Source organism: Catharus ustulatus, chromosome 2 (assembly GCF_009819885.2).
Source record: "Catharus ustulatus isolate bCatUst1 chromosome 2, bCatUst1.pri.v2, whole genome shotgun sequence".
Classification (NCBI taxonomy): domain Eukaryota; kingdom Metazoa; phylum Chordata; class Aves; order Passeriformes; family Turdidae; genus Catharus; species Catharus ustulatus.
In genome coordinates, this window is record NC_046222.1 from 46,240,757 (window position 1) to 46,265,449 (window position 24,693).

The 24,693-nt window shown below is 36.5% G+C and overlaps 1 protein-coding gene across 1 annotated transcript in view; it reads left to right on the forward strand.

Moving 5' to 3' along the window:
- The window catches only part of CUL5 (cullin 5), a 28,506-nt gene extending 9,520 nt beyond the window's left edge, over window positions 1-18,986 (forward strand). Inside the window, exons 3-19 of the mRNA XM_033052857.2 lie at window positions 370-469; window positions 1,849-2,025; window positions 2,776-2,917; window positions 3,969-4,114; window positions 4,192-4,272; window positions 5,463-5,556; window positions 8,751-8,881; window positions 9,643-9,750; window positions 10,345-10,409; window positions 12,389-12,521; window positions 13,041-13,172; window positions 13,820-13,943; window positions 14,687-14,862; window positions 14,981-15,142; window positions 15,794-15,912; window positions 17,180-17,303; window positions 18,428-18,986. Of these exons, the coding sequence (XP_032908748.1) occupies window positions 370-469; window positions 1,849-2,025; window positions 2,776-2,917; window positions 3,969-4,114; window positions 4,192-4,272; window positions 5,463-5,556; window positions 8,751-8,881; window positions 9,643-9,750; window positions 10,345-10,409; window positions 12,389-12,521; window positions 13,041-13,172; window positions 13,820-13,943; window positions 14,687-14,862; window positions 14,981-15,142; window positions 15,794-15,912; window positions 17,180-17,303; window positions 18,428-18,622 (2,209 nt within the window). The 3' untranslated portion in view covers window positions 18,623-18,986. The remainder of the gene's footprint in view (window positions 1-369; window positions 470-1,848; window positions 2,026-2,775; window positions 2,918-3,968; window positions 4,115-4,191; window positions 4,273-5,462; window positions 5,557-8,750; window positions 8,882-9,642; window positions 9,751-10,344; window positions 10,410-12,388; window positions 12,522-13,040; window positions 13,173-13,819; window positions 13,944-14,686; window positions 14,863-14,980; window positions 15,143-15,793; window positions 15,913-17,179; window positions 17,304-18,427) is intronic.
- Window positions 18,987-24,693: the final 5,707 nt, after the last annotated feature.

Here is a 24,693-nt window from a genome sequence, read left to right on the forward strand (position 1 = left end):
AGTAGTAATGCTGATACTGGCAAGTGATGTCTGTCTTTTTCAAAGAAAAGATTTAAAATTTGTCCTTAATAAGGATTATTGAATAGGTATACTGAAAACAGAATTGTCTTAGATGTCTTCTTGACCATAGCCTTCTCCTAGATAGGTTGCAGTTATTTGCTTCTACAACTTTTCTTAAAGCTTCAGTCTCTTCTGCAAACATGCTTTCTCACGTGTGTCACTGAGTCTAGTTGTGTGTTGTTTAACAGTGACAGATCAGAAGTGTATTAATTTCTTAGACATGATGAAATTATGACTGTTTAAGCCTCAGACCTTACAGCATTAAATTTTGAGTAGCTGTTACTAAAAAGTGGATAAATTGTTTTCTAGAGATGTACATGCAGTTTGCTTGTGGGATGATAAAGGTCCAGCAAAAATCCATCAAGCTCTGAAAGAAGACATCCTTGATTTTATTAAACAGGCACAAGCAGTAAGTTCTTAATGTTTCATAACTTCTATTCGCGTTGTTAGAAAAATAGCCAAATAATTCTGACTTTTGTTGAATTTAAGTGCATCGCTTTTTTGTTTGAAATTTTGTGATGTTCTGGAGATCATAATTGCCCTGCAAACTTCTGTTGACAAAGAGAAGAGCCCTGAGCGTTTGCTTGGCTCATTGTTTTCTCACAGTGCTTGAAGCTGGGATGGGCAGTGATTTTTCTGTTATATTAAAAAACAACAAAAACACAGCATTATTTTTGCTTATCCGGCAGTACTTATGGAATTTTCTTCCACTTGAAAACTTCTAAAGGCAGAATTTTTCATAAGAAATTACTGTCTGTAAAAAAAAAAAAAACAAAACCTTATATAGCTTCAGTGCTATTTTGATGTGTTCATGGATTGCTTTAAAATAAGCCATATGTATAGTGTACTACAAATATCTGTGCTATCAACTCAGCAAGCTCAGCTGTCCAGTTTTATGGGCTTCCCTCCAAAGAAATGCCGCTGTCAATAGACTCAAAGGAAGTTCTTGTGTTTGTAACACATGCTACAGAAAACATCTTTTGCTATGAGGGATTTAAAAGAGGGAGTTGTTTTGAAATTAAAAAAAAATTCTAAAGCATCCTGTGACAAAAGTTTAGAAATATTCTGTACACTTTTATTTTATCCTTTTAGTGAAATGATTTGCACCACTAAGTCTTTGCTTCAAGGAAAATAGTTTTTAATAGAGGTCTTTGTATAATCAGGCCTATAAATGTTGCTTTTTAAGTTTCACAGTTTGCCTACTTACATGCATAAATGCTATGCTGAGCTGAGGCCTTTTGATGTGGTTTGTGTTGACTGTTATTTGAGACACAGTTTTGGGTTTTTTTGGCATTACTATAGCCAGCGTACAATGTAGCTAAGTTTTCAGGCTTTAATAAAATATACATGTTAACTATCTGTCTGGGTGTAATGAAAGTTAGTAGATGCCATTGAATCAAAACTTGTCACTGTGTAGAACACAGTTCTTACAGGTTTATGTTAATTAAAATTATTTTATATGGTTGTACCAGTACATGCCTTTAGACCAAAGATTTTAATTTTTTACTTGCACATGGCTTAAAAGGAAAAAAAAAAAAAAGGTTCCTATAGAAAATTTGAACTTACTGAGTACCTTTTTGCTGCTTTCTTTGCCCTTTAGAAATGACCCATATGACACTGGTTAATGAATAACTACTTCAAGGTGACACTTCAGTATGTAGACTTTCTTAGTCTGATATATCTGTATATTTGAGTTCTATATGAGGAGTTAGTTTCAACATAAGCAAAGGCCATATTTTGTGCATAAATTGATTTATAAATTCCCTCCTCTACTCGCCCCACCTGCAGAGAGTGCTGAGTCACCAGGATGATACAGCTCTACTCAAAGCCTACATCGTGGAGTGGCGCAAATTCTTCACCCAGTGCGACATTTTGCCCAAACCCTTCTGTCAGTTAGAGATCACTCTCATGGGCAAGCAGGGCAGCAACAAGAAGTCCAACGTGGAGGACAGCATTGTTCGAAAGGTGAGTGAGCTGTAGTGAGCTGTACTGCCGGAGAGCTTCGTTGCACAGCTGGTGTCAGTGACAGCACTGAGGGCATTCTGTAGCTCGAGATGAAATTGCACCAATGCTGTAATGTGATGTAGCAATCACCAAAAATAATAAATCACACAATGGAGTATGAAGGGGCACAATGAGTGATGAGGATTTTGATAAGAGCCTTCATAACTAGTCTTAAAACTTAGCAGTGCCTAGATGAGATGTGGAGTTTATGAGCAGCAATGCATTACTTGCATACTGAACTTTCTTGTTGGATAAATGCAATGTAAAACCATCAGTCTTTTTCTTTATGTAACTGTGGCGTTAGTTTTGTCTAAGACTGTGCCTGCCAAATGGTGAATTATGTTTGGGTGTTTGCCTCAAAAGTACCCCCTGATATTACAACTCCTGACACATTGTATTGCTGGAAAGATTACTTGACTGATTATCAAGAACTGTAGAAATAATAGAGAATTATGGAATGAATATTTGAATTCCAGACTGATTCCCTTAGCTGTCCAGTTACATAAAGTAAATTTAGAATTTGAGCTAAATATGACTTCTATAACAAGTGTAGAACAAGATCAAGTTCTGACGTAGCTGAACTGCAGCATGTGACATGACAATTACATTATAAATTGCTCAATTTCTGTTTCTGATGTCTTGTATTTTTTTCACAAACTTAGGTCTGCATGTACCTTTCTGACAAGATTTTCTTTTCTTCCTGATATGCAGCTCATGCTAGATACGTGGAATGAATCCATATTTTCAAATATAAAAAATAGACTTCAGGACAGTGCGATGAAGCTAGTTCATGCTGAAAGACTTGGAGAAGCTTTCGATTCCCAGCTCGTTATTGGAGTTCGAGAATCATATGGTATGGCTTCTTGTACACACTGATCTGTTGCCTCCACTTTAGTAAAAGAATTTTCTTTATATAGAGTTGGCAGTTGTGGTGGTAGAGTTGGAATTATCTCAGCATTTTGTATTGATTTTTTTTTTTTGTCGTGCTTGTTGATCCATGATACCAATTATTTTTTTTTATATAATCTTTAGCTTCTTAGTGCTTTACCTGTGTATCAGTTACTGGAAAATCAATGTTTTCAATGAGAAGGGTACTTTTTGACCTTTTGGGGTTGCACATATAACTTAGTCTGTTCTCCTTCACATACTGTTTCTGATTCTTTAGACAGTTTGAAGAAGAAATGCTGAGCAGGCTTTTAAGACTTTCAGTCTTTTTCTTTGTTGCAGAACAGATCTGTGTATCTGGAGTTTCTGTGATATTTCACCATTGCCTGCTACTTTTGAAAGCTTTCCAGCCTGTTGAACTAAACTTATGGCTAATATTCACTAAGACAACTTTTTATAGAAGTCAAGTTCTAACTTTTTTAAAAGCATATTCCATTTAATGACTTTTAATTTCTCTGTAACAGTTGAGAAGAAAGTGGAAACTCTTTTCCAAATAGTGCAAAGCTCTGCAATAAGCTTGCTGTCTCCATTCTTGTAAAACAGGGAAAAAAGTCTAAAAAAGGAGACATTGTGATTCCAGGAACAGTGTCTAAGAGAAGCTTTTTGTTCAGTCAGGTGGAGAACTTTTTTCTTTATTAGGCACTATCCAGAGCTTTTTTTTATTCCTTCTTTACAATTTTGCAATTGTGTGTGTATTTATGGTTACCAAGTGTGAATGTCTGAAGTGCTGGAGCTAACTATGACATTTTTTTCCAGTTTGCTATAGTTGATCCGAATGTTTCTGGGAGCAAAGATTGAACAAATTTTGTTGCCTTTGTGATCAGAGTCCATTTATCAGATAGTTCAAATTGTTCAATGCATCCTTTTAAGACAATTTTCACTCTCTCATTGAAATTTGCTTATTGGTAGCCACATAAATTTCCAAGACTTGAGAGTAAGTTTGGACTTTCTCTTTGCAGTTAACCTTTGTTCTAATCCTGAAGATAAACTTCAGATATATCGGGATAACTTTGAAAAAGCATATTTGGATTCAACAGAGAGATTTTATAGAACACAGGCTCCTTCTTATTTACAACAAAACGGTGTACAGAATTATATGAAATATGTAAGTAAAAAAATCTGTTGTAGCTTTGTACTGAACATGTTAGTACTTAAAATGATTGCTGTTCTACTTTTGCACAGGCAGATGCTAAACTAAAAGAAGAAGAGAAAAGAGCACTACGATATTTAGAAACAAGACGTGAATGTAACTCTGTAGAAGCAGTGAGTATGATGTGTAGAAAAATCATGTATTTCATAGTTATATAGTGATATAGTGTTATATTGCAACTTTTAGTTTTGTGGTACAGTATTATTTGATAGCAGTAAATTGAAACAATTTATTTTATGGTTTTAGTCATAAATCATTTGTTGCAAAAACATGTATTACTTTCCAATCTGGTAATCTGCAATTTCTGCTGGTGTTTTAATGGTACCTGTAGATCAAAAATTAAAACTGAAGGGCAGGCTTTTTTTCAGATTAGTTTTTGTTCTTTAATTTTGAGTTAGGTATAGTGAATTTTTTTCCTGTGGTTGACAGTGGATGAGAATCATGTTTGAAAATAAACTGTCAAACTGTTGGGCAAAGAATTTCTCAGTGCTCATTTAGAACACCTGAAAGAGTTACTGTTCATTGCAATCAAGAGGAGCAATAGAAATTTCATTAAAGCTGTAATATATTTCCTCTTAGGCTGAAATATGGCCATTTAATATTAAAGATGGGTTTTCTTTTTTTCCTTCCCTCTTCAGCAGTTTTTTACACAGTTCAGGTTCTAGAGGAAGATTTAACTGCATTGAATATGTCATCATTGTCTGTGTTGAAATTAGTTCAGGAAACAGGTTATTTTAAATAAATACCTTTTAAATCTGATCATTGTTTTGAAGTGGGTCAAAATGTGCTTTACACCTTTTGTTAAGCTGTGAGTCATTCATTTTGCACAGATATAAACTGTAGCCCATATAAAGAGGCTGACAAAGGAGAGATGGTCCTGAAATGTACAGGCAGTTTCTGTTCTAGATCTAATGCCTTGTTCAAGCCATCCAGCCTGGTCCAAATAGGGTATGCTGGAATGAGAACTATTCTTAGCTCTTGGATGTATACTTGGAAATGAAGTAGGGTAGTTACTGTTCCAAAAGTGGTGGCTCCCTTGAGAGAAAAGAGTCGACAGAAGTACTAAACTCATTAATGGTTGGGAGGAGACTTTGCCACTTTTACTAACCTAAACATTTTGAAGAAATATTGTTCCTGCATGGAACAATTTCTGTTCAAACTGCACATATATGTACCACATAATTATTTTATAGAGCTGATTGTTGAGAACAGGTTAGATTTTGTGTCATGGCAAACTTGAGACACGTCAGACTTCAGTGTTCAGGTGGCTGCTTGAGCTAATCCTGTGTTTAATATATTTCAGCTCATGGAGTGCTGCGTCAATGCCCTGGTGACATCTTTTAAAGAGACTATTTTAGCTGAATGCCAAGGCATGATCAAACGAAATGAAACAGAAAGTAAGTGGAGCTTCAAGAGCAGTGCAGGGTGAACCCTGCATGAACTGCATAAAAATAGATTTGTGTGTAGGTATATCAAATTACTGTTTTAATAGATGGTGGTAGTGTTCCATATAAGAATATTATTGCACATGAACAATCCCGCAAAAATTACCATTGATTCATATTTTTTCTATCACTTTTGATATCTATATACATAATACTTTAATTTAAATGAGTGGATAGCTCTAATCTTGCTTGAAAGAAAATATTTTGTGCTCTGTTTTCTTTATTTTTTCCATACTTACTTGCATCATATTGACCAACTCTTGTGAATGCACCATATGCCTTTACTTTCTCTTTGGGTACTTCAGATACAAACATTTCCTCTTCATTTCACCCCACTACCTCTTTACACCTGACAAAAAGTGTGAAACATCTCTTTATAAAAGATTTTTTTTCTGAAAAGGGGGGAGAATTTTTTCTTGCTCTGATTATTGATGCAGGACCTGTAGGTCAAATGAACAAAACCTCTGCAAGCTGTTCATGGGGTTTTATAGCCAATATATCAGTGTGAGTATTGAAAGTTAGCTCTGCATGCCTTTTGAAAGTTTTCGGTTTTTTTTAACTCTGCTGCCAGAAGTTGAGAAGTTAGTGTGGTTCAGAAGTCTTGTGTTGTCCTGTATGATAAAACAAACTACATATGTCATTAAAATGTTATAATTCAGGTAGGAAAAAAATAAAAACCCCCCTGAAATCACAGGTTAATTTTTCTTTGAAGTCTTGGTATCCTGCAGCCAGGGAGTATTTACTTACGTCTTCAGAGGTTTTCATTTCTATGGAAATGAGAAAACTGTTTATGACTTTAAATATTATAGAAAATACTTCTAAAGCCATCATTTAAGAAAATATTTGACCTCAAAACTATGTCATACTGATCGGTTCATCTAGTAGCATGATTTCTGGCAATAGTCCAGAGCTAAATGTAGAAAGCAGTGAAACTTGTTAGGAGTATATGTTACAGCCTTTGGGAGAATGCAGGAGGCTTATGTAAATGCAGAGCTTCAGAAGGGTTCCTCTGCCAAAGGAACTTTCTTTAGAAAGCTGCTGAAATATTCACACAGCCCTCTCTTGTGGCTGTGTCTGTCCTGTGGTAGTGCTTGGTTGCAGAGCACTTCCGTTCAGTCTGTAAGAACTGTTTCAGATGCTTCAATGAAGGATGCAGGTGCAGATGACTGAAACCTAATTAAAGACTGGAGCTATACATAGTAATGTATACATCTGATAGTGTCCTCTGCTGTGCTTTGCTCATGCATCTTTCTGATATTATCTGCCCCAAGGAATTCAGGGATGTTTTCTTTATTAAACAGCACTGACAAAAAAGGGCTGTTTTGGTGGGGATTTTTGGCTATGAGCTGGGCACATACTCTTGTTTTATTAAGTGATATTTACACGCTGTGTAAAGACAGGAAGGAATAATGTTTTCCAATAAAATCTATCAAAAATGTCTTAGCTTGCAAGCACTTCAGAATTGACGTTTTTGTTTGCTTATAGTATTAGGGAAGGGAGGCCTAAGTTTTCTTCTTGAAGTGCAGCAGAAATAAAAAGTGTGCTTGGCTTTCATGAATACAGAATGAAAGCAGACTTTAAGTGCCCCAACAACTACAGCACAGTGTCGTTATGTATTCTGAGAGAAATTCCAGTAAAATACTCCTTTTGATTTTGTTACTTGGAAATCTGTCTTTGAAGAATTTTTGGATCCTGCAGTCTTAGGGATGCAGCTGGAGTCTTCCTTTGCTATTGATTCTTAAGAGACCACTGATTTTTTTAAAAAAAATATTTATGGCATCACTACTGTACAGAAACAGATGTAGAGCCCTTTAACATATCTTTCTGTTTCTTTTTTTTGCCCTTTCTTCTCTCTTGCTCTTTTTAAAAGCCTAGATTAAAAGATCCAGTAAAAGCTGAGCTTTTTGGACTTTTTGTATGTAAAACAGTGCTGCCATTTTTAACAGCAGATCTACATTTCACTGAGAATGCCTCCAACTGCTTTTTTTTCTTTTTTTTCCTGGTTCCTGAAACATTGTAATTCAGCCCATTATGAGTTGTCTGTAGTACCATTGCAAGTTCTTATTCAACGTTGTTTGTAGTTTCCATTCCCTAATTTGCATTGTTATGTTCTAAAAGGATTTTTTTTTCTTCTCTGTGCTTTTCTATTTGCTTCTGCAGTAGCTGTTGTGGTACAGATGATGGTAGCATATTTCATCCTCAATGGTGTGGGATCTTGATGTTTGTTGCTGACAAAACTAATGCAGAAGAGAAATCAAAGGCAGGGCCTCTGACTTTTCCTCTTTCATAGTAGACCTAATGTTGAGGAACTAAGTGAATCTATAAATTTTTTTTCTGTCAAAAAGGAATCAGAGTCTATTTGTTCTACTTCATGAAGCAAAGTCCTTTGCCATGCTGAGTTCAAATCCCTGCGCTTTTTGACGTGATGATCTGATGACCTTAATCCCAGTGTTCTTTCTGGACAGCTTTGTCAAGATTCTTATTGGTTATGCAGTATTTTTTTTTAATCAGTATTGAAATATCTTCAAAGAAAGTATACAAATAAAGCACATGACTTTTTGAAGTTTTTGTACTGGTAACTGTCCGAAAAACTAAATAAACTCTTTGGGAAGAAGAGTTCACTGTTTGCATTTGGTTATTTCAGAACTTTGCAAGCTTTTATCAAACAAAGCATTGTAAGCAGTTTTGAAACATACACAAAGATAGGTGTGTTTGCTTTAATACAAAATTTAAAAGATGTCTTGAATCCGTACAGTTTCCTGCATAAACTTCTGTAGGCTTCCAACTGAAAGATATTCTTGCCTAGGATTTGAAGGCAGTTAGAACCTGGACTTAATCCAAATTGGCATTGGTTTTATGGGGGTCTTATTCAAGCTTGTCATACTATATGCATTAGCATACTGTATTCGATACTATATGCATAAACAAGTATCACAATAAAGATGCTTCTTGCCTTCAAAAGAATCTTCTAGTGGGACCAGAATTAGAACTGTACTTTAGACATCTTTCTTTTTAAGAGATGAATTGGATTGTCTGTTCATCACATGTTTAATGTTGCACTTGAGACATGCCTAGGAGAAATACAGTATGTTTGGGTTTTATACAGGTCTTTGACTGGTGGCTTCATCAGTATTTGTATCTTTCAGAGTTGCATTTAATGTTTTCACTGATGGATAAAGTTCCAAATGGCATAGAGCCTATGCTAAAGGATTTGGAAGAACATATTGTTAGTGCTGGACTTGCAGACATGGTAGCAGCTGCTGAAACTATTACTACTGTAAGTGTATTGGGTTTTAGTAAAATAACAATGGGAAAACAACTTTGCAGAAATCAAATAGTCTCTATTTGTCGGACAAATGCGTGAATGGAAATAATTTTTAAGATTTTGTGTTTGGAGATCAAATTTTGATCTACTGAAAGTTTTAAATGTCCTTAGGATAACTTTTTATTCTTTATGTTTTCAGTTGTGGCTTTGAAAAGTGAATTTAATTTTTGGTAACCATTATAAATTAAGTGCATGGGATGCTTACACAATACAATTATGCTAGAATCTTAATTTAAAAAGCCTAATCAATTTTTCCAGAATTAGAACTTCCTGATGAAATTTGAAATATACTTTCAAACAAAGAGTGGTTGTTCAGTGTGGAAATTATAAGGGTTTTTTCCCCACTGTATTTTTTCAACTTTTTATCATCTTTTTGTCTCTGGGTTCTAGGAGGCCTAGGTGTCTGCAGCAGTTAGGATGTGGCATGTGACTTTTATTGATCCTTGAAAACATCCTTTAAAATAAAATGTAACTATATAGTGTTTCAAAAGTAAAGATTTTTAAATTTTTTTATATTGGAAATACTGTCCTGAAAGTCTGTGTTTAGGCCTACATGCTGTAGAACTCTTCAATCCAGAGACTAAAGATAAAATGTAAATTCACAGTATGCAGGCTTTTTAGGGTACATCATTTTTATAGATTAGGGAATTATGTGTATGCTCACACTGAATTCTGTAGAGCCTAGGTTTTTTATTTGATTTTTGCCTCTTTAGGATTCTGAGAAGTATGTAGAGCAATTACTCACGCTATTTAATCGGTTTAGCAAGTTGGTTAAAGAAGCTTTTCAAGATGATCCAAGATTTCTTACTGCAAGAGATAAGGTATGTGTTTCTGCTGGTCTTTTGTTCACTATAAGAATTGTTGCAATTTGTATTATGATGTTTGCAAAACTCTTTAGCCCATTCCTGTTCACTGTTGAATTTAGAAGTTGCTATTACTCTATTAAATATGCAGACTAAAATATTGATGAAACTTACTACCAGCTGAGGAGCTTTTAATTTCTGTTGCAGTGCTGCATTAAGTTGCATATATTCAACTCTGTAATGTTGTAGAGCAGATTAGAAGATGACCTTTGTACTGAGAACTGTAATGTCTGATTCAGCAATAATTTGTGTTTGGAATTTACTTTGTATTTGTCTCATGACTTCAGACATGCAACCTGCTCCATGGTTTCCCTTGCTAAGTTTTGTTTAAAGGAAACTACTATGATAGTGGAAAAGAGGAAAACATCAGTTTGTTGGGGAATCGAGTCATATAGTTTGAACTCTCAAACTGAAAATAGAATCTGCAAGCTTTGGGCTAATAAAAAAAATTGAATTAATTCCATGTTTCAGTAGTGTGAAAGGAGATTAAATCTTTGCAATTCATATCAGAGAGAAATGGAGTGAAGCACCAATAATCTAATTATTTTTCAGGCATACAAAGCAGTTGTGAATGATGCTACAATATTTAAACTTGAATTGCCATTGAAGCAAAAGGGGTAAGCCATGTAAACTTTATGTGAATCAAGGTTTTTAAAATGTCTCTTCAAAAAGTAATGCTATGTTTAAAAGGGCTTTGTGCTATTTGCATTGTGGAATTTCAGACTGCTTATTGACCTCTGGTAAGACTCTCTTCGTGTAGAAGTGGATCAGTGAATAGCAGCCTGGTTCAACTTAAATTTATTTGTAGTATTTTGGGATCTGTTCTTTTATACTATAAGTCAGTTTGTTAGCTGAAGTTCATAATGGCGTCCTGGATTATTAATTCCAAAAACCACAGCTGCATAACTCTGCTGCAACTTCAGCAAAGGTCCTGGGGTAAATGAGGCAGTAATCTTCATGGAAATAACTGTGGCTGATTAAGGTGTAACCATCCACAAGCTGTTTTCCACCTCCTCTTGTGCCAGTTGTGAGTGTGACCTGTCCAGCTGTTGCATTTTTGTTTCAGTGCAGGATTAACCAGGTTAGTTTAAGCAACTTCCAGTAGATTAGGCAGACCTGCGTGACTCAAGAAGGAGGACCATGCTTACAGTGCCTGCTCTGCTAACTCAGCCAAGAGAAGGTAGCAGTCAGTTAATTGATTGTTAACATTTACCATGTGATGTGCCACTTGAGTAGGAATTTGTATATATTTAGGTGCTTGGGATTGCTTATATGTAGTTTGTGGTCTGATTTACTATGGAAACAGTTTCCTATTGTTTCTAGTTAGGGGTAGATGGTTATAAATATCTGTCCGGTATCTTGGTTCCTATTCTGGGTTTGGTTTCAGATAATGGCAAACCTGAATAGGAATTAGTCTTTCTCATTGTATTTATTGGAGGAATGCTGTCCCAAAGGAATAGATCCCTGCTTTCTATACTTTGCATAGATGTAGGTAAGGTAGAGGAGTTTCTTAGGTATCTTCTGATAGTTTCCTTTCCTGTGGGGCCATCTCAACTGATACCTCATTGAAACTGTTTCACTCCTAAAGTGAACCTGGCCTAGTGGATTCTTAGAAACCACTGTGATTGTGATGGTCTTCTGTTCAGCATTCTTCTTGCCAAGCACTTTGAAGTTGTCTAGATATGCAGTCTGGTTTGAGCAAAATGAAACTTCATCTTGCTTAGTCTTCTGTTATAGCCAAAAGACTTGTGATCTGCTTGTACTTCAGATGGTCTTTAGGAGGGCAGAAGACATTAGCCTGCAAACTGCTTAATGAATTAAGAAAAAGGACAAGTTGTCTGAAGAGTGCTAGCTCTGTCTATACTAATCAATGAGAGGGTGAAATAATGAGCAAGAAAACTGGATTCCTGAGCTTGCTGTGAACCCTTGGGTAGCAGTCAGGTTGATGCCATCTGATTCTAGGAATAGGGATTGGTCCTTGCCATTTGGTTTTATTCACCATTCTAGACACAGGTTTGGAACATGACCTGTGCTCGAAGAATTTTGAAGAACCGCAGTCTGTCTGCTGTAATACCTTGTTCAACTTTAGTCTGCATTTAATCTCCTAGCTGTTAGTCCATCCTTTATAACTGTGATGAAATAATTTTATCCTGTTACTATGTATGTGTTAGATGTATTGAGTTTTGCAGTCTGTGAAGTGTGGTGCAGGAGGCTGTTCTTGAGACCTCATTACGACATACTGAGGAGATGAGTGAAACATTTCACTGTAGCATTTGTTAATTCTTTACTGGAATGCTTCTTTCCCTGTTGGATTCAAAATGTAGTTTCACCTGTATCCTTCATTGTTATAGTTCTTATAACAATGAATTAAAATTGTAATTAGTTAAAATAAGCTGTAGAAACTGTCTGAAAGTGTTTGGCAGTATTTATTCTTTCAAGAAGGGTGTTATCCCTAATTTTTCATTAGTTTAGCGATACTGCCAGGATCCTTGCCAAGGGGATCAGGAGAGAGTGGTCTGTCTTGTTAACAATGTGACTACCCCAGAATAGCAGGATTCTGTATGGTTTGAAGAAATGCTGTTCTTCTTTTATGTAGAGTTGGATTGAAAACACAGCCAGAATCCAAATGCCCTGAGCTTCTTGCTAATTACTGTGACATGTTGCTAAGAAAAACACCACTAAGCAAAAAACTAACCTCTGAAGAAATTGAAGCAAAGCTTAAAGAAGTGGTATGTTTTTGCTTTCTAATTCTCAATTATTCTGAGGAATTAATTTGTTTATTTCCTTATGTGGGTCGAGGCCTTGATCTTCAAAAGCAGTTATGCAAGGTGTAATAGTAGAAGAAAAGTTTATTATGTTATCGAGTATGTGTGCTTAAATAATGTAAATTGTTCAGTGTTTCATGTCTCCTTTGTCAGTTCACAAAATCGGTATATTAAGTTAAGGCCTATATGAGACTGTAACGTATTACAATAATTAGTATTTGTCTAGAAAATAATACAAGAGATTTTTACATACCAGACTCAATGTCTTTTTTGATTTAAGATAATTTCTTGATGTTTGACAAATGAAGAAATTGAAGGTGTGATATTATGAAACATTCATTGCTGGTGGTATTAACACAGTAGTGCTTAAGGCAATGTCAAGTAGCCTTTCTCTAGTCATAGTCTACAGTGCCATTAGATCAGCATTCAAAGACTTGTCTGGTTGACAATGCAAATAAATATATTAAACTCTATTTTTGACAGCTTTTGGTACTTAAATATGTACAGAATAAAGATGTTTTCATGCGATACCACAAAGCTCACTTAACAAGACGTCTGATATTGGATATATCAGCTGATAGTGAAATTGAGGAGAATATGGTGGAATGGCTCAGAGTAAGTAGTGTCACATCTTTCTTTGGTTGTGCCTCACATCATGTGCTTGTGATTAATTAATATTCCACCCTTGAACTTAAATATCCATCTTGCTTAGGTGAGTTTTATCTTTAATAGGAGATCACTCAGGGCATTTTATATTTCCCTTCTATCCCAGAACTTTGTGAGAATAAAACTCTTTGGCTCTTCTCTAGTAGTGGTGGTGATAGATTTTAAAATATTTCACATACAATTATCTAAAGGTTTCATATATTCTATATGCAAATAAGCAAAATGCAGTGTACTTGTTTAATTACATAAATAATTTGAGATCCATTCTAATTTTGAATTTTTATGTGGATTAGAATATTATTTGCATGCCTTAAACATTCCTTCAAATCTCAGAACTCATGGATTCCTTAATGCATGCATATGCTCTTTAGCACTTGAATTTCTTTAAAAGAATCATCATATGCCCTTAAGGGATAACTCCTTATGATCCATTCAAGAAACCCTTTATATTGCATTGCAGATTCACTATTACTGTTGAGTGATGTTACCAATGTACTTCTTTGTGCTCTTAATTTATTCAAGCCTATTATTTTAAAAATAAAGCTTTTTGTTCATAGTTTTCTGTGTCACATTTACTGTTCTGTTTGTTTATGTAGGAAGTGGGAATGCCAGCAGACTATGTAAACAAGCTGGCTAGAATGTTCCAGGATATCAAAGTCTCTGAAGACCTGAACCAGGCCTTCAAAGAAATGCACAAAAATAATAAACTTGCTTTACCAGGTATTGTTTTAAAATGATTTGTTACTTTTTATTTCTCTTAGTGAAAAATAGCTCTGTTAAATCTTAGGTTGAAAATTATGTCAACTGCAGGTTGAACAGTCTCCACGGCTGTGCACAATCCCTAAACTTGTGTCTATAGACTCTGCTTTTTCCTGCACTTGATACGAGAGCTGTATCACTCTGCTGTGAGTTGTAACGGGTTTTGCTTGTGACCAGTCTTGTAGATAGAGATTCCCTTCCCTTGTAGACAAATTGCAAGCAAGGGCTTGAATTGGCATCAGCCAGGTGGATGCCTGAACTACCTCCTTTTATGCTCTCATAATTCTTCAAGTGTTCCGTGCTGTGCTCCTCCTTTATCTGCCAGCAGGAGAGGTGGATGCATGCTATGAAGAACTTAAATCACATTCTGAGATTGTTTCACTGATGAGAGAGGCTGAGGAGCATCAAGTATTGGACCTACCATGCTGAAAACCCATGAGCAGTGTTTATAAGCATCAACTGTAAAGGTGCACCAGAGTTTGAGCTCTGCAGCAGCAAACCAAAAGGGCAGGTTTCAATCAGTGCTGCTGGAAGAAAACCAGTGGTGCATAGAGTACCTTAATGTTTAAGTAGGTAGACACCTCATAACAGTCTGAAAATTCAGTCCTTCATAATTGTTTTGAGAGTTGGGAAAAAACCCAAAACGTTTTGGTTTATCTGTCTGTTATACCTGGAGATTCATATAATCCAATATTGTCTTACAGCTGACTCTGTGAATATTAAAATTTTAAATGCTGGTGCCTGGTCCCGAAGCTCTGAAAAAGTGTTTGTCTCGCTGCCCACGGAGTTAGAAGATCTCATCCCAGAGGTTGAAGAATTTTATAAAAAGAATCACAGTGGTAGAAAACTCCATTGGCACCACCTCATGTCCAATGGAATTGTAAGTGTGTAGTTTTCATTGTGTCAGTCTTGATGACTGCACTCTCTGTGTATTTATAGCAGTAAGAAAGCTTGTGATCCAGACAGGCTTATAAGTAAAATTTTCATCCTTTTCACAGATAACATTTAAGAATGAGGTTGGTCAGTATGACTTGGAGGTAACAACATTTCAGCTGGCTGTGCTGTTTGCATGGAACCAAAGACCCAGAGAGAAGATCAGCTTTGAAAATCTTAAACTGGCAACTGAACTCCCTGATGCAGAACTTAGGAGGACTTTATGGGTATATCCCTTTCTCTTGAAACAGATTGCTTCTTGATTTTTTGTACTCTGAAATACTGGATTAGTATTTTTAAAGCACTGTCTGATAACATTTTGAAACTGAAATGTGAATGCCTTTCTTGGCAATTAATCAGTTGTAGTGCTGGCTCCTTGCACTACTGCTGAGCACACACAGCCTTTGCATTAACATGTTCTCTCTACCCAGTGTTACTTCACAAGTTTTTGGAAACTGCAAGAATTTTTTGACCATATGCTGCCTACAGCACAGAGTTATGATTGTGTTTTGTCAAGTCTAATTCTAGGAAATGAGTGACACCTGGTAAATACATATTGCTTAAAAATAACTTCAGTGTTTGCTTTAGCAGACTTACAATTATTTAGCTCACAAATAAAGAGAGAAATCATGCAAGTCAGACTTAACACCACTTCTGTAGCCATGAGTTTGTGTATTTTACTAGTTTGCTTATGCTAACCCATTTCAGAAGGAGATTTGGTAAGCTAAGTCCCCTCTCTGACTTTACTAGTTCCTAACAAGGCTATGTGGTTCATTCACTACAGTCAGCAGAATTATGGTTGTAGAAAGTAGTTGCTTCCATTTGGAAAGTCTGGTGTTTTATTTTCATTCTTTCTCCCCTTCCCCTTTTCTCTGTAGTCTCTTGTAGCATTTCCAAAGCTGAAACGTCAGGTTTTATTATATGAACCTCAAGTCAATTCACCCAAAGACTTTACAGAAGGAACCCTCTTCTCGGTGAACCAGGAGTTCAGTTTAATGTAAGATGATGTTTGAAAAGTAAAAATATCAATGTACTGTTTTATAATGAAAGGAATTCACTTTAAGTTAACCTTTGTTCTTGAAAGTTTTCAAAATTAACCTAGACACACACTTTGCTGCCCTACCCTCATGTATTTTGGTAATAGTCACGTAGGTGGTTAGATTAGATGACCTGCAGCAGCTCCTTCAAATGTTTTTATAATTCTAATTTCTGTGAACTTAAATTTCTTATACACTTAGGGATGAGGTGCAAAATTGGAAGCTTTGCTATGTTCCAGTCAGCAATAAAATTTCACGGAAGACAGCCTGTAATCAGAGCACTGTGGCAGAGTGCTGTGTTGTTTATTTATTACACACACACACAGAATTTCAGAAAAAGAGTTATTCAGGTAAAAAAAACGAAGTGAAACTGCTTAATAATATGGTGTGCTGTCAAGAGCCAGGATTTTTGGTGTGGCTCTCACCTGAGCGGAGTATCTTTATTTCTGTGAGAATTGCAGTGCTCTTTTTCTGGTGCTTTGAAATCCTTCAAGCACAAGGAAATGCAGAGAGAGAATGTCTAAGTGTTGCATACTACGTTCAGTGTGGTTTACTTGCTTCTGCCTCCTCTGCTATCTATGACTATGATGAGAATTGGCCCCTTGCTAGGAATCTCAGATTCTCTGCCTCATTCTCAGCAGCAGATGGACATCTGGCTCTGTAGAGAAAGAGATGTGATGAATCTGTTTTCCTGGGGCTTAGTTTGTTACCCAGGGCCATAATGCTTATTCCTGTCATCAGGATTCTGAGCTTTGGGAAATTATGAGAGGACATGACAGAATACACAGGCTGTAGAGAAAGTTTGTGGGTGACCACTGAAGAATGCCATCAGCTTTCTTCATTGCAGTAGCTGGGTGTTGTCCTACACAGTTCTTTGATGGAATATTAACTAGTCAAATTTCCTGAACTTTATTGTGAAACCTTCCTCCAAAGATCCCTAAATTTGTATAATTAAATTGAAATATATTTTCCTGAAATTCTATTGTTTCAGCTGCTGGATTTACTTGTAATTGTTGCTAGCATTACTTAGGTTTCATTGTGCAGAGACGTTGGCATTGAGTTTTGATCTGTTAGACAGCTCTATGCTGTAATGCTAATAACCTATAAGTATCTGATCTGTCATGGTACTTGCTGCTGTAATTTAACAGGAATTCTGCAATTGAAAGTGTTTTGGGTTTTGCAATTCTTTTTCTTTTTGCTCACTTTTGTGCAATGCAACTTTTTCAGAAAAAATGCTAAAGTTCAGAAAAGGGGCAAGATAAATTTGATTGGTCGATTGCAACTTACTACAGAGAGAATGCGGGAAGAGGAGAATGAAGGAATAGTCCAGCTAAGAATATTGCGAACCCAGGCAAGTAACCTGAGGAATACAAAACTCCCCTCTTTCTTTTGTTGCATTATCATTACTGTAATTTCTTGTATTGTCATTACATGCTGCCCACAATCAGATGCTGATGTACAAAATGGGTGCCTTTGAAATCCCTTTGGAAATCGCTTCTGCTATATGACTCTGGATCCCTGTGAATACCTGATTTTGCATGTGTGTTTGTGCACTTGTAGTTATTAGCGTGCTGTTCTGAAGTACCAGGTCATCATCTTCAAAGAGGACAAAGCACAGACTAAGCAAGTGGTAAAGGCATAACATCATGGGGTGGGTGACAGCAGCAGATTGGTTGACTGACACTGGCCACCACCAGGAATAAACAACATTGTTGATATTGATATCTCTGTGCTGTATGAAGACAGTAATCTTGGAGGTGGGATCATGCTGTAGTAGCAGCACTATGACTTCTAAGAGGAGAAGTTGAAAAGTGCATCTTAGCTGTACAAACTGCAGCTTCCTGCTCTGTGGTTGATAGTCCTTCAGTCAGCTACTCATGTCAAATATTTTGAGCTGACAGTTTTGGAAAAGCCTGAATTTTTTCTGGTATCGGGAATCATCACCTACAATGGAGCCTCAAAAATCCCATTTTACCTTCAAGTTTCAGGTGTGTTCTATCAGCTGGGCTGGATTGCAGCCATGCATATTGTGAGTTGCACCACCAGATGTAACATATGATGTGACCATTCTGGCAATTTAGGATTAATGCCTAATTGTACTTACGAAATGAGTGAGATGTTCCCAAGGTATATCACAAGTCACCTAGGAAACTGCAAGCTCTGCTCAGGGAGTGAGTGAACATTTGGTTTTAGTGAGTAATTCACACTCTAGATACAGGATTTAACTGCTCCTTTGACTGGAATTGTCTTATATGTCATGTCTTGCCAGTGCTTCATTCTTTTCCTTCATCAGTTTCTTTATAAAAGCAGTTCTATATAGGCTAAAAAATGCAGCATATTTCTGATTTCTAAGCAAAAATACAGATTTTCATGCTGGCTTGCCTTACCAGGAGCCTCCTATTAATGCTTTGTTCATTTTGTCACTTCATCCAGGCATTTAAAAATATTTTTTCCTTTTTTCTTGTCCCCCACCAGGAGGCTATCATCCAAATAATGAAGATGCGGAAGAAAATCACTAATGCTCAGCTTCAGACTGAACTGGTAGAAATATTGAAAAATATGTTCTTGCCGCAAAAGAAAATGATAAAAGAGCAAATCGAATGGCTTATAGAGCACAAATATATCAGAAGAGATGAGTCAGATATCAACACCTTTATATACATGGCATAATTGGTGGACTCTGCGGGATGCTGAGAACATAAATGGAAGGGTGCTTGGACAGACAGCTGCAACAGTTTGTGCTGCAGAAGGACTTGTTTTGACTTTCGTTACATATTAAAATCCCTGCCTTACCTTACAGAGGACTATATTTTGCCAATCTCATTCAGCTAGCATGATGGCATTCCCTTCATGTTGCACACTTTTAACAGCATGCTGTTTTGTGGGAAACTTGCATTCATGAAGAGCCCATTGTGAACTTTTTTAAGTAGATTTGATTTACACCCACCAGGAAGAATACAGGTTTGGGTTTTTAGATGACCAGTACTTGCACAAGGAAAAAATATTCAAATATTCATGCACTGAGGAACTGATATTAGTTTTGTTTTGGGTTTGTTTTTTGTTTTGTTTGGTTTTGGTTTTTGGGTTGGTTTAGGGGTTTTTTTGTTGGTTTTTTGTTTTTTTGGTTTTTGTTTTTTTTTTTTGCAATGCAGTTAGGACTAGAAGTAGCACTTTCACTTTTGTGTTTTGGATCAACAGAGTCGTGTACTGTCCATCTCTGATCCTTTTCATGTAATAACATTTGAGAGACACAGACACATGCGTCACAACTGATACATATTTGTTACAGTTAAAACCTGTTGGCTAGAGCAGTGCTTCAATCTAGTAACTGGATTTTAATAATTGACACATTAAGTGACATAAAAGTAATTCCAAGTCATTGGTGATCTTTTTCCCTAAGCAAGAAATCGTTGTTTTTAATTGTTTCCTGTAAACAAGTACATATGTTGTTACCTTATTTGGACGGGTGATTTGCTACAATCCTTTTTGACAAGGTAAAAGTTTCTTGAATGATACTTCACTCTAAAAGCAGTTTTCGTGGGTGGGTCTGCTATAGGAACAGAAATATTAAGTGTATTTCTGCTATAGGAACAGAAATATTAAGTGTATTTCCTTGTACATTTAATATTTATATCCCAAATTTTTCAGTATGACTACATATATCAGGATGCGTTAAAGAGTAATTTATGCACAACTCCCGCAGAAAGAGAATAGCACTTGAGATCCCTGTACTGTTTCCTCAGTGGTAACTTTTATATACATGCAAGGTTAATCCAATTGGACTAGTCAACATCTTTATATGAAAAACAAACCCTCTGCTTTTTATTTTGTAACTGGTAGGGTAGGAAATACACTATTAATGAAAATGATAAAACGCTAAAGAAAAATACCTTGTTCAGTGTATGTAGAGAGAGTGCCAAACACACATCAGGAATCTCAATTTCTTAATGTTACCTCTTCCATTCTCAATCATCTGAAGTAGTCATTTGGCATTGCCCTACTCTGCTGTTCTGAACTGTCCCAGCGTGTATTGGAGCGATACCATGAGTCATAGGAACAGAGTGCCTGTCTTAGGACAAAGGTAAGTTGTACTTTATTCAGTTCTGTATGAATATTTCTTCTGTAAATTACAAGTGTGTGAAGTTACTTTTTAATTAACCAGTTGAACTACAACATGTAAAGGCGTCATCTTCTTTGATGATGAAATGGGGAAGAGGATACAATTAACTTTAGTCAAAAAAGAAAGCCTTCCAGTAAGTAAGAGGAGGAGTTTTACTTTCACATGGTTACAGTAAAGTATGCAGTAGGAGTGGTTTAAAAGCAAACTCTCCAAGAATGGCTATTTGCACCCTTAAGCAGGCTGTGTGCTCTGTTACTAATGTAAATGCCAGTGTGACTGCCTGAGAACAGTGTGTACTTGGACATCTGTTTGAGTAAGAAATTTTTGGTAGTGAGGGTTTCATGACCAAGAGATGGAGAAATCAAGGCCTGGCCAATTAGAATTGATTGAAATCCTACAGCTTGTGTTACACGCTTCTATTGGTACTCAAAAGTAGATGCTGTTTAAAAATATTGCATCTTTTATGTTGGCACTGTGGTTTTGCAATTCAGAATCAAAAGCAAGTGGTGCTCTGTGTAGTTAACCAATGAAACCTATTTGAACATTAGAAAACAAAATTCTAATAAAAAACTTTGTGCTGCAAGACTTTCAGTCTTTGTAACTTAGAAGTAATAAATGCTTACTTGGGATAATTGGGGAGAACATGACAGTCTGAGCACACTCTTCAACATGAAAGATTCCCACCCTTAACCAGAGAGGAACAAGTGTGAAATGGTCACATAGAAAGAGCTGCCAATTTTGAAGCCATTGATTTAGATTTGAGAGAGAAGTTTAAAAGACAGCGTCTCAGTTACAACAGTTTAGGAAGCTGGAATGTATGTCAAAAGGAAAAGGTTGCTAAAAGCTAAGGAGCCACACATTCCCTAATCTAATAAATACAACACAACCTAATTGTTACCTATAAATTTCTCAAAACCTGGGATGGAAATAGAATTGGTAATGTGCCTATGACATGGTCATTTTTTCTTTAAATATATACCAGAAATGGATGTCGGGTTTTTTATGAAATCTGAGACAGACACCAGCAAATTTGTTAAAGATGCAGAATCACGTTTAGCGTCCTTCATCAGGTCACTTCACCAGTATGCACTTAAAAACTAGTATCACCTGGGGCACAGGGAGATACCTGGGGTAAGCTGTTCTTTTGGGGAGGGTAGAGTTCAGATCTAAATGAAAACTATTCTTCACTTGCAATATGGCAACAATGCACTTTTAAGGCTGCAGTTTTTAGCTATGAATATATATGTCCAAAGACCTAGCTTAAGGAGGTGCTGCATCTGAAAAACACGTTGCCACACACACTGCCACGGTGAATAGCTAAGGAATGAAATCTGGTGTAGAAGGGGTGGGAGGGAAATCACTCTTAATGGGTTTAATTAAGAAATACTGTTAAATCTTTCTCTGTCCCAACAACTTGATGAGAATCTGTTTCAATTCTGAAGTCTTCCATTTTCCTCTTTCCACAGTTGGTGTCCTTAGCTTCTACTTTTACTCATTTATCTTTCATTTGTTACGACTGTAATGCAGTTACATTTCCAAATGACAATGTGACTTTCTCATTTTCATATTTTTAAAATTAATATAAATGTTATGAATGTTCACATCTTGCATTGATCTGCATTGGGATGCCATTGTCCTGTAAAGTGCAAATTTTAAAAATACAATTGGCAAAAAGATTTGATAGTTTTACAGAAAGATTTGCTATCTCAAACTGTTTTCTATTTTCATCTAAATGACTGGGATGCTATCTTTGTAATTCTTTAAGGTCATATTTGTGAAATAAACAATACATGAAAGCTTTCCTGTCATATACACTATATGTAGTCTGGAGTGTTGAGCGAACCCGAGTTCCTGAGTTGTAATAACTATCTCCGTATGGTATTTACAATTTTGAATGTGTGCCACTACCAAGATAATAATGCTGTACAATTTTGAATGGTGGTAGTTTCTGTATGGCAGTCCAGCTGAACTATTTTGATGTACTGCTTAATTTTTGAATTTTATTTTTTAAGTTGTATAATTTATTTTCTTGCAAAATAAAAATGTAATTTAAAAGACTACTCATTTAGCAAGGTATTTTGGTGTCTCATCCTACAAAATTTTAAAGTTGACTTCAGGTGCTGCTCCTAAAAATTGTCAGTGAATTTGCCTGACTTCAAGTTCCAGCATCTGTTATGATCAGAGTAATTCAAAAAACGAAAGTGGAGACTTCCAATTCTTTTCTTGTTAAAAATGTTTACATACTTAAGGTTATATGTAGAGCTATTTCGTCTTCTGAATTCTATTTAAAGATGAGCTGTAGTCTCTACGTTTCAGTGTATCAAAGCCTGCCATGCCAAAAGGGCTGGGAGTTGCCTGATCTGGTTTATGGCACATTTGAAAAAGATTGTGCACCTTACTGGGATGGACTTGGATTGCTGAATATTTTGTTTGATTTGTGTCTGAAGTTATTTACAGTGTGTGTCACTGAAAGTTACTGGGGTTGCCACCAGGACCTTCAAGTAGGTGATCCTGCAGTAAACGGTGCCATGGGAACAGTCACTTGCCTGAAGGAGTGCTTTTAATGTAGTGCCTTTTCTTCTCTGATTGTCCTTGCATTTTAATGTGAATCTCTTTTTACATTTCAACTCCTTTCTTTCAGTGCACCAGCTAACATTGGCGTTTTGTGCTTTTCTTGTATAAGCAGAGTTTAGAACTATTTGTGTGGAATAAACACCTATTTTTGAGTGACTGCTCAGTACTGTGCAAGGCAATTGGCCAACTGGCACTTCTTGTGGGCAGTTTTGATGGCAGGTTGCCATTATTTCCAAACTTTTTTTCCCTCTGTTAGGGCAATATATAGTCTTTCACAATGGTTTTTTGGAAGAAGTTGTTCTCTAGAAGCCAGTTATTGCAGGAAGTTCTTGGCTCAGTCAACTCCTACCCTTGTAAATTGATCACAGTTTAGGTAGAATGATTGACCTAAATACAAAAGGCTAAACCTGGTTCATTCTTCTGATAAGGTTGAGAATGTGGCTTCATTTCCTTCTTTGTTTTACCTGTCACATAGAATCATAGAATTAGAATCATAGAATTACTTAGGCTTGAAAAGACCCTTGAGTCTAACCATTAACTCAGCATTGCCAAGTGCGTTTCTAAACCATGTCCCTGAGTGCCACATCTACACATTTTTAAACTAAGTCCAGGGATGGTGGCTCACTTCCTTGTTTTACTGCTTGACTACCCTTTCCATGAAAAAAGTTTTCTTAATATCCAATTTAAACCTTCCCTGGCACAACTTGAGACCATGTTTTTTGTTACTTGGTACAAGTGACCAACCCCACCACCCTTGGCTACAACCTCCTTACAGGCAGTTGTAGAGTGATGAGGACCTCCTTAACCTCCTTTTCTTCACGCTAAACAACCCCAGCTCCCTCAGCTGCTACTCACAGGACTTGGGATCTTGATCTTGTATCCTGGATATCTCAACACCTCAAGGTAGACATGGTGTCTGGCATTTGATTCTCGTTTATTTTAGTGATGGAGATCTACTATGGAAAGTCGGTTGGATACTGTGCTTCAGTTCCTGCATGCAACTTCAAACACCTCTAAGAAAGAGTGGCTGGAGGCACAAATGGCTTCCCTTTATGGATCCAGGGCGTGGCCAAAGCAAATATCACCTGCTGAGCTAAAGAAGAGCAGCACAGTGAGACTTTTTAATAGTCTGTGTCTGGACACCAAAAATGAGTGACTTTGAAATTAGTACATTATAGTCATTATTGGTGAGAAGAGAGGCTGAAAAGATTAAAGAATGTTAGTCCCAGTGCATTAGCAGGTTATATCCCTGAAAAAGAGCTTTATACTGTAGGAGTAAAGGCAAAGTTAAACAAGAGATTTCTGGTTTTTGTCCTTCATGTTTTCAGCATTACTCATTTCTGAAAACTATCCAGCCTGGGTGTTTTTGCTGTATGGCACATATATATTTTCAGAGTCAAACCTGCAGTCTTTCCTGAGACAGTATTTGTCAGTTCCTATGTTACCTCTGGTTTGCATTTGAAAACTGTCTCTAAACCCAAGGTCCAGACTAGACCACCTTAGAACATCACCTACTGCGAGTCAAGGAAGCAAAGGAGAACAAATACTTCCCTTGCCAGTGCCTGTTCCAACCAGCCTCTTGCTGCATGGCTGGAAAATCTTTGGATATATATGGAAAGCAAGAAGTATTTTACTTTTGAGAGCAAAGACAAAGTGAAATTCTCTGTCACAGGGAAATGAGTGAGATGTAGAACAGAAAATTGAAGTAGTTTTGACAAATGTTAGTTCTACAATGTGAAGATCAAATAATTACTAAAAAAAAAAAAAAAAAGTCAAGCAAATGGATGTTAACAAGTTGTTGAAATACTCTTGCTTTTTAGGTGCTATTTCCAAAGCCTGGTTCTTGGCATTTTTTTCTACTTCAGGGTACAAGAGGAAGGAAAGGTGCAAGTAAATGCTGCTTTATGTGACTGGTAGACATCAACTCTGGGGAATGCTTCATTCAGTTGTGGGTTGCGGTAACAGTATGCTAACTCCTTCAGGGATTAAAAAAGTGGTTGAGGAGAAGAGACTGATCAGAAACAAATACAGAATTGCTTGTCCTAGA